Raw genomic sequence first — 13,453 nt, forward strand, 5'->3', positions numbered from 1 at the left:
TACTTCCAGTTTTTCACTCATAAAAATACTGAAATGAGGCTGGGTGCATTGGCTCAAGCCTATAATCTCAGTGCTTTGGGAGGCTGAGGCGGGAGGTTCATCTGAGGCCAAGAGTTCAAGGCTAGCCTGGGTAACATAGCAAGACCCTATCTCTAAAAAAAAAAAAAAAAAAATTAAAAAATTAGCTGGGTGGGGTGGCGTATACCTATAGACCCAGCTATTCAGGAGGCTGAGGTGGGAGGATTGCTTGAGCTTAGGAGTTTGAGGCTATAGTGAGCTACACTTACACCACTGCACTCCAGCCTGGGTGACAGAGTGAGACCTTGTCTCAAGACAAAAAAAGTTGAAATGAGCATTGTCATACATAGACCTCTTCTCTGTATCAACAACCAAGAGAAAATTAATGCGGCCAAAAGATGGACATTTTAGTGGTTTTTCATTTATACTGTCAAACTGCTTTTGCAGAAGGTCTATGCTGACACATAGCACAAATACCAGCAGGGTCTGAGGACATCAGGTCTGCCTCTACTTCCCTAGCATTGTGCATGAGCAGATGTTAGGGGTAACATCTGATGTTACAGATGTGGGTAATGTTTTCCTCATTGTCTTATTTCCTTTATTATTTGGCATTTCCAGCCTCCCTTGCAACTAGGGTGCAGGAACATGACCTAGATTCTGCCAAGCAAATGCACCCATGTGAGATTCTTAAGCAAAAAGAATGTAATAGCTTTATCAATCTAGAAACTTCTTCAAGGATAAAAGTGAAATGAGAGAAATCTCAGGATTTTAGGGGAACCTTATTGTGGACACACCATCCCTTAGAAGCCACTCTTATAAATAGTTTAATAGGCAACTGCCTAGGTGATGTGTCTAAAAGCTTCCTCTGTTCAAGTTCAAAGGGGATCCCTCCATAGCTCATGTCTTTGATTCCTGTTAAAATGCCAGAGGGAAGCTTGTTTTATTTATATCATTTTATAAGTGACCCAAGTTTTCTTTTTAAAAGTCAAAAAATGCACAGGCTGTCTGGAAACCTATGCCAGAAACCATAAAGGAAAATATTAATAGATTTGACTATAATTAAACCTGCTGTATGACCAAAAATACTATAATTTTAAAAGACAAATAAAAATTGGGAAAATATTTGTCATATTTGTCAAATGATTTATAGCCCCTAATTTCCCTAATGATATCTCCTTTGATCCATAGGACACATAGGAGGGTGTGGCAGTGCCCCCAGGTGGCCCCAATGACCCCAACCCCTGCTACTCATGCTGTCGTGCAGTCCCCTTACCCCCACTGTACAGGCTGGTCTGCTGACCAACAGAATAAAAGTGAGGGTATGTCACTTCTGAGAGTAGGTTCCAACGGATGCTGTGGCCTCTGTCTTGCTCACATTTTCTCTCTCTGGGATCACTCAGCTGCCATGTCGGGAGAAGGCCTGTGGCGCGGCCCATGCGGGAGGAAATGAGGTCCTCAGCCAACAGCCAGAAAGGAACTGAGGCCTCCTGCCGAAAGCCACGTGCGTGAGTTGGGAAGCAGATTCTCCAGCCCACGCCCTGCTTTGGCTGTCCTGGCTTAAGTCTTTTTTTTTTTTTTTGAGACAGAGTCTCACTCTGTTGCCCGGGCTAGAGTGAGTGCCGTGGCGTCAGCCTAGCTCACAGCAACCTCAAACTCCTGAGCTCAAGCGATCCTCCTGCCTCAGCCTCCCGAGTAGCTGGGACTACAGGCATGCACCACCATGCCCGGCTAATTTTTTCTATATATATTTTTAGCTGTCCATATAATTTCTTTGTATTTTTAGTAGAGATGGGGTCTCGCTCTTGCTCAGGCTGGTCTCGAACTCCTGAGCTCAAACGATCCGCCCACCTCGGCCTTCCAGAGTGCTAGGATTACAGGCGTGAGCCACCGCACCCGGCCCTGGCTTAAGTCTTGACTATGACCTGAAGGATTCTTAGTTAGCAATCTGCTCTTGAACTTCTGTCCCACAGAAACCGTGAAATACAGTCATGTGATGCTTAATGACATGACACGTTCCAGGAAATTTGCTGTTAGACAATTTCATCATTGTGGGAACATCACAGAGTGCACTTACACAAACCTGTGTCCCTAAACACAGCTAAACATAGAAAAAGTACAGTAAAAACATGCTATTATAATCTCATGAGACCACTGTCACAGATGCAGCCCACCATTACCGAAACATGGTTAGGTGGTGCACAAGTTTAATTAAAAAAATTTTTAAGCCACTAAGCTTTGGGGTAATTGGTTATGTTGCAATAGATAACTAATAACTAATACAAGTGTGTGTCATCTAATTTCCAAACATTTGGGGTTTTCCTAAATACCTTACTGTTAGGTTTATATCTTTCACCAAATTTCTTCATTATCCAGCCTTTTTTTGGGCCCCATTTTCTCACCTTCCTCTCCTTCCAGAAGTCCTATTAGGTATCTGTTAGACCTCCTGATGTCGTCACACAGGTCTCTGAAGCCCCATGTCTTTCTTCCATCTCTTTCTCCCTGTGACTCTCCCAGACTGCCACTCCCTCCCACCTTCTCCGCCCATGCCCTGATGTCTTTCCTCCATGCTGCACTGCACTCTTTTCAATTTGATGTCACCTCCATTCTGTCATTCTCTTCGGCCTACATGTTTTTTTCCTGTTCTTTGCCTTGCTTGACAATCCCTGTCTTTCACCTAAAAGACCATAATGCAGAATTTAATCCAGTTTATTTTCCCCTGTTCTTCAGTGAAAAAGCTGATTTTTTTTATTTAAAAACAGTAGGCAATTAAGGTCTATTGTTTAGCATGATCACATAGAATGGTTCTTAAATGAGTTTTTAGCTCTGGAGTAAATGTTGACATAATTTACATGACCAATTAGATTTAGCAATTCTTCTAAGTAAGCAAAACCAATTGGAAGAATGTTTTGTTGGTCTCAACCAGAATTTAGCCGTGTTTTCACTGTGGAAATTAGTTAATCTCTTTACCACAGCATACAGTACCCACACTGCTAACCGGGTTTCACATGGTGTAAGGAAAAAGAACAAAACTCCAGCAGTTTTGCTGATTAGATAGATCTACAAACATTTGTCCTTTCAAAATAAAAGATACTGATCACCTAGGGCTTGTTTTTTACTTCAAATATAAGCACTAATATGAACACATTAAATACTGAATTCACAATTTATCAACCAAACCAAGTAGTGAGCAGTTTTATAATCTTTTCTAGTTTTTCTGCTCCATTTGGTTGCTATCAGAATGTCCACAATTTTGCAGAAACAAGCCTACTGGGAACTCTCTAACACTGTGGTTCTTAACCACTTAGGAGTTAGGGATCTCCTTGAGAATCTGATTAATGCTGCAGACTCTCTCCCCAGAAAATTGCAAATACATATTTTGCATAAAATGTCAGGGAGTTCATTAATGATCTGAAGCCCTTCTATGGAGCCCAACTGAGGAGGTCCTTCCTCTCTAACAGTTCTGAATTGCCTGTAATCCTAGCACTCTGGGAGGCTGAGGCAGGAGAACCCTTGAGCCTGGGAGTTTAAAATCACAGTGAGCCATGATGACGCCACTGCACTCTATCCAGGGCGACAGAGTGAGGGTCTGTCTCAAAGAAAAAAAGTTCTGAATTATGGCACGATGGAGGCTCACACATTTCTTGAGCACATTTTCTTACCATTGCTCTTGCTTCCTCACGAATGGATGGAATAGAAAGGATGCTGTACAGAGCTCCGTTCACATACGGCTGTATCTTTAAGGGAGGAAAAAAAACAGACATTTGTAAGTTTTCAAATACTGTGCAACTCGATTATCACACACCACACAGGAGAACAATCTGGCTAATGAGGAGTGGGCGTTCCTGTCCTCACAGCTGTCCTGGGCTCCAGGATGCAGGTTTCCAAATGGCAGACACATCCATCTGCATGTCCCAGTGACAGATACAATAAAGAGTCCCAAAACCAAATGCAGCACTCCCTCCCGCAGCTTACTCCTGCTACATTTCATTGCTTAATTAAAGTCATCTCTAACCCCTGACCGCCCAGGCTAGAAACTTGAGTCACCATTGAGTCCCCTCTGTTCACACCTCCTGTGCTTGGTCTTCAAGCACCCTTGATAGGAACACCTCTTTTCCATAACCACTGCTGCTGGCCTTGTACAAACATCATCGTCTATGACTTAGGCTACATCACATCTCCAATCAGTCTCTCTACCGTCAATGTTCATCCTTTAATCCAACCATCATATCATTGCCAAAATGCTACAACATGGGCCAAATCATGCATCTCTCCACCTTGGAAGCCATCCATAGAGCCCACCTGGGAAGGCCCAATTCTTGTGCACAGCACCCAGGCTCCTTCAAGAGCTGGCCTCAGCCAGAGGGAGTGTTGATACTGAGGCGGGAGTGTTGGGGGTTGGACCATAAGGAGAATGAGTACCACAGGAGAGGGCCTGGCATGGGCCAGTGAGGCCAGGGTGCCCATAGGAGAAGGCGAAGGAAAAGCTTCCTGCTTCTGAGTTCTAAAATTTTAAAAATTATAAAAGATTTCAAGTGACTTATAAAAATACCTGGAGGAGTTGGACACAGTAGCACATGCCTAAAATTTCAGCTACTTGGGAGGCTGCGGTAGGAGGACCGCTTGAGCCCAGGGGTTCAAGACCAGGCTGGGCAACATAGTGAGAACCTGTCTCAAAAAAGAAAACAAAACAAAAAACCCCCAAAGACCCAGAGGTGGGAGAATATATACAACTTTGCAGATGCTGTAACTATCCTAGGCCAGCCATGCACTTGTAGGGTCACAGGTGCCAAGTGCCCAGAGCAGCCCCAAGCCCAGGGCCAGCAGTGCTGGCAGCGTACCTCATGGTTCTCATGGCCAAGCAGATCCGAAAGGACTTTGAGCACGAGGCCTGCCACCTCGGCACACATGTTCTTCCCTGTAGGAAACAAACCAAAACAAACATGACACGTTTAAACTCAGCAGCACAGTTTTAGGTCAGGCAGACTTGGGTACAGATCTTGGCTCCTCTGCTTATGAGCTATGTGACCCTGGGTGAGTCACTTAAGCAACCTGGGCCTCAGTTTCCTCCTCTTTAAAATAGGGATCATTATTAATACTTACCCCAAAGGGTGATGTAGAGGTAAGTAAGCTAATGTATGTAAAGGACTTAGGATAGCACAGAACCCAAGTGCTCAGGAAATGGTGGTGGCTATCACCAGCCAGAGCACAGAGCCATTCACTGTAGTGAAAGTACATGGTACAGAGCAAGGTTCTACCTCCCAAGTGTATGCACCACTAGCCTACAAATCATACAAGTATTTTAGTCATTCCAAACATCATCATAAACACTGCAAATAAATTGATAATGAAAGAAAGCTGACAAATGTATTAAAAGCTAGAACCTTTTGCATATGCTATTTTTTAAAACAGAAGACTAAAAAACATTTGCTCAGTCAGTATCACAGTTATGAGGTTCAGATTACAAAGCATCTGAAGGTGAAGATGCTTCCAACAAATACCCTGGAGCCGGCTATTGACCCAGGTAAGCTTTTTCTCTAAACTCCGGGACTGCTCAGACTGGAGGTGGCCACAGCCTGGACTTGGCACTTCTTCTAAAGGAGCCTCTCTCGTCTCAGGTAACAGAGACTTTCAATGGGACATACTTCAGAAAAGCTACAATCACCCTTTACTGATTGCGTAAAGGACCTGTGATGCCCACAGGAGCACCCCATCTCCAGAGGTGAAGGGGAGACGACTGAATACGAGCAGGAAGCCCAGTTTATCATCACTGCTCCTGCCACCGACACAGTCCTGTAGGATCCTGGGAACATACTTCTCTCTCTTCAAAGAAGGGGATCATAATTCTTAACTTCTTACATTCCAATAATGCAATGAAGATGAAGAAAAATGTAAACGAATTTAGTTTCCTCTTAATGTGGGCACTACACAGATATAAGACATTCTTTCCAAGAGCAGAATGGTATTTTGGTTTCAGGGATTGAACAACTTTACACCTGGTTGGAGATGCTTCCCACTCTTTTTTCTCTTTTCAGTTTTCTATGAGGAGACTCAGAGCAAAGCATGCAGGCTCATTGGTAACCCAGATTCGAGGGCCAGGATCTTGTCCCCTCTCCTAGCAGAATGGGGGCAGGGCTGTGAGACCTGCACTCCGGAGGCAGAGGTTCATGAGCAAAGCCACCGAGTACTCCAGTGTGTAGTCAGACAGGCAATCGGGCTCCTTCAGAATATCAATCAGCCAGAAGATGAGGCCGTCTTGAATCATCGCTGTCTGCAGTGGGCGCCTAGGACAAAATAGCCTAAGGTAAATTAAAACGGGCAAGAAACTTTTCATATAAGAATATATAGTAATGTGGCCAGGTGTGGTGGCTCACACCTGTAATCTTAGCACTTTGGGAGGCTGAGGCCGGAGGATCACTTAAGGCCAGGAGTTCAAGTCCAGCCTGAGCAACATAGTGAGACTACAAAAAATAGAAAAATCAGCTGGACATGGTGGTACATGCCTGTAGTCCCAGCTACCTGGGAGGCTGAGGCAGAAGGATCGCTTGAGCCCTGAAATCTGAGGTTACAGTGAGCTATGATGACGCCACTGAACGCTAGCCCAGGTGACAGAGCGAGATCCTGTCTCAAAAAAAAAAAAAAAAAACAAAGAGTATATAGTAATGTGAATGCAAAGCAGAAAGGACAAACTGTACAGAAGATATAGATTCTGAGGACTATTTTATTGTTAAACCCATACAACTGAAACAATAAAAATTCTTTTCCTTGCAGGGATATTGCTAAGGGTTTATAGAAAGATAAGGAAGTTAGGAGGCCTCCCACTTTGAAAGCTTCCTTGTCAATATTTAAAATTAGCAGAACATTACTTCAAATATTTAATATATATTTACTGATATTCTACTTACTCAACCCACGCAACAGGGCCATATAAATACTTCCTTGACAAATAGATTTTTACCTGTGCTCTATATAATCTAGTTTAGGCACTTTGAGCTGTATGAATATAAAGAAAAACAAAAAAGAGCAAGAACCCAGCTTATTACCCAGCTTATCAGATTGCTATCACAGGGTAAGGGTAGTTTAATGATCTGGGTAATACAAATTATAAGGAATGATTTTCCACCCAAAGTCCAGGTACAAAATCTTGCAAAATCCAATGCCTCATCAAAATGTGTAATGGGGAATGTTTTCATGTTAGCTTTAAGAACTGAAGAGACTAAATGTGGCAGAAGAAACCATCTGAATTATTTGAAAATCAAAACATCATGGAGAAGCCAGCACTATACCTCTCCTGATTAACACGTTATGGTAAAACAACCACCCAGGACAGAATAGCAAAGCCAGTGTCCCTTCATGCTGTTCTTAAACACTATCCCGACCCAATCAGTGAGACTTACAACACGAATGCAATGAGACTGTGCTCTCTTGGTAAGCACGACTACTTTCTACACGCATTGCAGAGCCACTGGAAACTGCGAAAGTATTAAGCACATTCACAGAACAGAAAAGCCTAAATTACTGTTTGGAGGAAAAGACTAAATAGGCAGTAAACATTTGCATTACCAGGAAGAGGTATTTCTTTACCATATCTTGTGTCTGTTACTCAACTATAGTTACTAAATTTCTAAAAATTTCCCAGATATGGTCAACATCAAGCTAAGTTATCTCTATACACAGACAGACATGAAGTGTTGGTGTGAGCTGAGGAACCCACAGCTCTGGGTATCGCCTACAATTCTTCTCAATCCATACAGTCAGAACAAGACATTTGCACTTAGACTATTTCACCTTGCAGGCTTCTGGTTATCAGCGAGAGTTAGTCAGACGTTAAACGCATTGGATGTGAAGAAAGTGTGTTCATAAGGGGACTGACAGAAAAAGCTGAGGACTCCTGGTACTAGAATCCTTTTTCTTTTCTTTTTTTTTTTGAGACAGGATACCGCTCTGTCATCTGGGCTAGAGTGCAGTGGCGTCATCATAGCTCACTGCAACCTCAAACTCCTGGGCTCAAGGGATCCTTCTGCCTCAGCCTCCTGAGTAGCTGAGACTACAGGTATGTGCCACCATGCCTGGTTAATTTTTCTATTTTTTGTAGAGATGGGGTCTCGCTCTTGCTCAGGGTGGTCTCAAACTCCTGACCTCAAGTGTTTCTACCACCTCGACCGCCCAAAGTGCTAGAACTACAGGCATGAGCCACCACCCTGCTATAGAATTTTTAATAAAGTGCATGAGAATGTGAGGTGGTTATGAGGGAAGGACTCTGGAAGAACTACCATATGACCCAGCAATTCCACTCCAGACACCTGTCCAGGAGACGGGAAGCCACATGTCCACATAAATACTTCGGTGCTCAAGTGCGCACAGCAGCGTTATGTGAATCAGCCAAAAGTTTATGCGAAACAGCACAAACACCCATCAGCTGATGAGCGGATAAACAAAGCATAGTATATCCACCTAACGTAATGGAGTGCGGGCCAGCAATGGAAAGCAATGCAGTACTGACACGTGCCACATGGCCAGACCTTGAAAAACCTTCATTATGCTAAGTGAAAGAAGCTAGTCCCAAAAGAACACACATTATATGATTCCATTTATATGTAATGTCCAGTACAAGTAAATCTTCAGAAAGTAGGTTAGCAGTTACCTGGGGCCGGGGCAGGAATGAGGAGTGACTGTAAATGGGTATGAGTGAGGTTGCTTTTGTGGAGATGGAAATGTTCTAAAACTAGATTGTGGTGATGGTTGAACAACTCTGTAAATACACTAAAAATCACTGCATTGTAGACTTAAAACGGGTGGCTTTTATGATATGTAAAGTATGCTTCAATAAAGCTGTCAATTAAAAAAAAATCTCCAGAACACACCAGATCTGGTTTAAGAAGACGTGTCTAACTGGGAAATCTCTGACACGATTGGTTCCAAGTCACGACAGATACCAGGCTGAGCGTACGGGGTGGGCTGCTGGGATGTGTTGACACGGAACCAGGAGGCCCTCACCCTGATCCCGCAGGACTGCCCCTCACACTGAGATGTCCCCCCTGTGTGTGGCTCCCACAGGGGCGTGGCAGCAACTTGAAGGCCGAGGCTCTATCAGGTCTCATTCATGTGTCTGTCTCTAAGGCTGGCAGGTGGTCTGAGACGCAGTCTAGCACCTGGCTGGCACCAGATGAAGTCCATTAGGAGACTATAACAGTGCTTTTAAAATGTCTTCCTCCATCCTGCATCCTCGAGCAGGACAGTTTGGCGGAATAGGGACAGGCTTTCCAGCTCTGTCTTGGAAAGCCGCCCAACCTCTCCTCGGTGTTAGAAAAATATCCTCTGCCTCCTGGGTTGTCACAGGAATAAAATAAGCACTAAATAGTGGCTAAAACAACCCCAATCTGCCGTCACAGGAGCCACATGTCCTCTTGCACAGTCATCACCTCAGGCTGAACTTCTGCAAGGCCCCAAGGACATTCTCCCGGGTGATGACGTCTTTGTCCTCCTCCTTCAGCCTTCCCTCCAGCATCCGCAGCACCATCGTGTTCTGCGCAAGGTAGAGGCGACCTAATAATATGCCAGACGTGAAACAGGTGAAAGGTGGATAGAATTCATCCGGTGTGCTCCAAACCCACTTTGTGTGAAAACTTTGTTTGCATATAACACAGTAGAGTTTGGGTAATTTTATGTTCTTACTAAAATTTATTAAAATGCATTTCTTACAAAAATTGATTTTATTCAATCAGCTATCTAATGAATCAAAAAACCACACTTCTTGGAAGCCAAACATAATTCATCACCATGTTCTTGCAGGGAGCAGTGTCTTTTTATTTGCCCAGATTCGAGGGTCAGATCTACAAGAAGAAAAAGGGGGTGGATCTGTGAGTTATGAGCCCTAGGCCTTTACAATAGAGGCAGCCAACGAGTGGTGCAGGCCACACTCCCTGCTCTTGCTAGATATGCCCAGAGCCTGGAGGAGAAGGTGTGAGCCATATCCGAAACTCTATGATAAGCCCAGGATGGTCACTAGCCTGCTATGGGTTTCTGAACTGATCAGAAGACGTTAATTATGGACACAAGTTTCAACTGTGTTACCATATGAATGGCCCTCAGCACATACCCTGGCTTAAAATAAATGTTTGCCAAACAGATGGAAAAGTGAACAAATGAATGAATGAAGAAAGTTTTAGAGTATCATAAATTCGTAACTTGAAAACTCCCTTTACTCACATTAAAAAGAGCTCAAACAAGTAAGAACTTATCAAAATGGCATGTTGCAAAATCACTGTTTTTTTCTGAGACAGAATCTCACTGTGTCGCCCCATGTAGAGTACAGTGGCATCATCGTAACTCACTGCAACCTCAAACTCCTGGGCTCAAGCGATCCTCCTGCCTCAGCCTCCTGAGTAGCTGGGACTCCAGGTGTGCACCACAACGCCTGGCTAGTTTTTCTATTTTTAGTAGAGACAGGATTTCACTCTTGCTCAGGCTGGTCTCAAACGTCTGAGCTCAAGCAATCTTCCCTCCTCGGCCTCCCAGAGTGCTAGGATTACAGGCGTGAGCTGCTGTGCCCAGCCTCATTTTGAATTCAGTTTATGGTGGCATGTTATCTTTGGAATTTTCAAATCCTTTGATTTAAGAATTTATAGTCTTTTGGAGAAAATGGTGTAGTGCTTATTAGAATCAACTTTAATTGTTTTACCAATCTTATTTTGTCTTAAGTAGAAAACTATAGAAAAATGCATTCATTGTCTGTTATATGCTCGAAAGCAAAATAAGAAGTGCTATATCACAAAATCAGAAAGCTCATAGAATAAAACCAGAAGGCTTACAAAATAAACTCCGAAACCATCAAAATGTTCTCTGACATAAATTAAAGCAATAGGACAACTAATTTTCACAAAAGACCTTAGAGGAATTAAATAACAATAAATTGAGGAAACATATATCATCTCTAAGAAACTTGGGAGCAATGCTCACTTTCAAAGGGAAAACCCCATCAGTAAGATCTAGCCCTTGTCTTGAAGGCGGGCTGCCGTCTCACCTTCTGCTAGCGACGCAAAAGCGTTGACGAGCCTGGCCGTGTACTGCCGCACCACCTCACTCTTCGAGTGCAGCAGCTGAAGCACACTCCTCTGTGGGGAAAAAATCAAGACGGATGAAGAAAAGGGAGAGGTCAACATGTGCCTCCTCTGCCCAGGCCTGAATTTATCAGAGGTGAAACCAACAGACTAAAGCCAAACATTTCATCTGCAAGTCTTGATTTCCAACTGATACTTGACGAGATCGGGAAAACAGTCAGTCGGGCTTCTAAATTAAATGAATTCGCCACACAACGCACTCAGAGCTGTGACTGGCCCAGAGGAAGCAGCACTGTTCGTTGCTGTCGTTGCTGCCGCTTTCCCAGGTCAGAACGGTAGATTCAACAGACACGTCTAAATGTTGCCCCCTCTAAACCACAGTAAGACTGCAGTAAATGGACTTTTAAAAAAGACATAAATTCCTTAGGACTCAGAGAACAGCATGGGAAGCTACAACAACACAGTTTTGGAAGCAGGAATGCAGGACGGTAGCAACGGGCTTAGCAGGCCCAAGAACGCCAAATCTCAGGCAGCAACAGGCGATGCAAAATTACCCAGCTTCTATCACTTACTCCTCAAAAGGCTTCAGAACTGGGGAAAAGAAAGAAGAACGATGAAAGCTGTTGAAGCAGCAGCCTGATCTCACTCATGCCGCGCCCGCGCACCTCCAGCACAGCACTGGGGCAGGGGCTCTCTTGTGAAGGTGACACAAAGGGTCTATGGAGCAGGGGACGCTGGCACAGGTGAGCAAGGGCGCTAGACGAAATGGAGGGTCAACTGCAGGATGAATGCTGAGCAGAGAACCAGCCCTACTCCTCCGCCCCCAGTTGGCTCCCAGAACACTGGCAATGAGACTCTCACCCTCGGGGCAGGAGACTAAAAGACTTCTCAGAGGAAAATGACCAGCCCAAGAAGAAAGAACTAGACACCCTGAGACCAGAGGTTCCAATAAATGGCTCACCCGGATCCTCCTCAGGGGAGCAATCAGGGCTTCCAATTGGCTTTTTAGTCCGCCCGCTCTCACTCTCTCCTTACGAGATAACAAGGACCACCAGACGTGGGAGGAGAGCTCCAACTTGGAAGACAGGGCCAGAACAAAGCGGAGGAAATGAGAAGAAAACTAAAAATAAACAAAAATTCATCACTAATATCCTCAAAGATACAAGAATCTGTATTGCAGCCACAAAACAAGAGAATGCTACTAAAAAAAGAAATAAAAAGCTCAACAGAAGGATAGGAAAATAAAGATGAGGAAATCCCCCCTAAAGGGGAACAAAAAGAAAGAGATAGAAGATAGGAGAGAAAAGATAAGAAAAATAGAGAACCAGTTGGGGAGGTCCAACATTCAGAAATAGAGAACAGAGGAAACAGAAAGGAAGAAACTATCAACAAAACAACTCAAGAAAAGTTCCTAGAACTGAAGCTGTCAGACAGAAAGGGCCCCCAAAGTGCTCACACCAACGGATCAAGACACAGCTCGTGAAGGACGTCAATGGGCAGTTTACTAACACTGGTGATAAAAAGAAGATTCAATGTGCTTCTAGAGAGAAAAATAGGTCACATATGAAAGACCAGGAATTAGAATGAGTTTGGATTTCTCAACAGCAAAACTGGAACCTAAAAAACAATGGAGCAATGTCTTCAAAATTCATAAGGAAAATTATTTACGACCCAGAATTCTATGCAAAAAATAAAGACATTTTTAGACCATATGTGGTCTCAAGAAACATACTTCCTGTGCATCCTTTGTCTAGAAGCTGTTATCCAAAGGATGTGCTCCACCCACCGAGAGATTAAGTCAGGAAAGCAGACGACATGGCTACTGGAAGCAGAGAGGCAGTTCAGGGGAGGGGTGAAAGGAATCAACAGAAGTTTGCCGAGGAGACTCCTGATGCAGGGGGCCACAAGTCCAGACTGAACTGAGCTGACTCAGGAGGGTGACATGTTGAAGGTTGTTGTCCCCAAGATGCCTACTGACAGTACACCATCTTTATTTAGGTCAAATTCTTATTGAAGTATAACATCTACACAGAAAATTGCACAGATGATGAGTATTCCATCTGATGAGTTTTCACAAAGTGAGCATGTGGCAACTCGAAACTCCTGAACTGTATTGCCTGTTCACACAACAGAGTGTGCAACTCGCTCTCCCAGGGTGCTGGTGCTATGGTTTGAATGTATCCACCAAACTCATGTGGAAATTTAATTGCTAGCGTAACGATATTAGGACATTTAAGAGGTGATTATGTCAAGAGGGCTCTGCTCTCCTGAAGGGATTAATGCCGTTATCTCGGGGCTGGCTTAGTTATCTCAGGAGTAGCTCTGATAAAAGGATAGGTTCCCCCCCATTCTCTCTCTGTCTAGCATGCCCGCTTCTG

At 43.9% G+C, this 13,453-nt stretch overlaps 1 protein-coding gene across 4 annotated transcripts in view; it reads right to left on the reverse strand.

Annotated features, from left to right (window-relative positions):
• The window catches only part of ARMC9 (armadillo repeat containing 9), a 133,318-nt gene that overhangs the window by 72,602 nt on the left and 47,263 nt on the right, over positions 1-13,453 (reverse strand). For all 4 annotated transcript variants that reach the window (XM_069466230.1, XM_069466248.1, XM_069466239.1 and 1 more), the window contains 5 exons: positions 11,039-11,129; positions 9,438-9,561; positions 6,160-6,299; positions 4,857-4,933; positions 3,678-3,752 (listed from right to left, as the gene is read on the reverse strand). In XM_069466230.1, the coding sequence (XP_069322331.1) occupies positions 3,678-3,752; positions 4,857-4,933; positions 6,160-6,299; positions 9,438-9,561; positions 11,039-11,129 (507 nt within the window). The remainder of the gene's footprint in view (positions 1-3,677; positions 3,753-4,856; positions 4,934-6,159; positions 6,300-9,437; positions 9,562-11,038; positions 11,130-13,453) is intronic.

The sequence above is a fragment of the Eulemur rufifrons genome, chromosome 1 (genome assembly GCF_041146395.1).
Source record: "Eulemur rufifrons isolate Redbay chromosome 1, OSU_ERuf_1, whole genome shotgun sequence".
Taxonomy (NCBI): domain Eukaryota; kingdom Metazoa; phylum Chordata; class Mammalia; order Primates; family Lemuridae; genus Eulemur; species Eulemur rufifrons.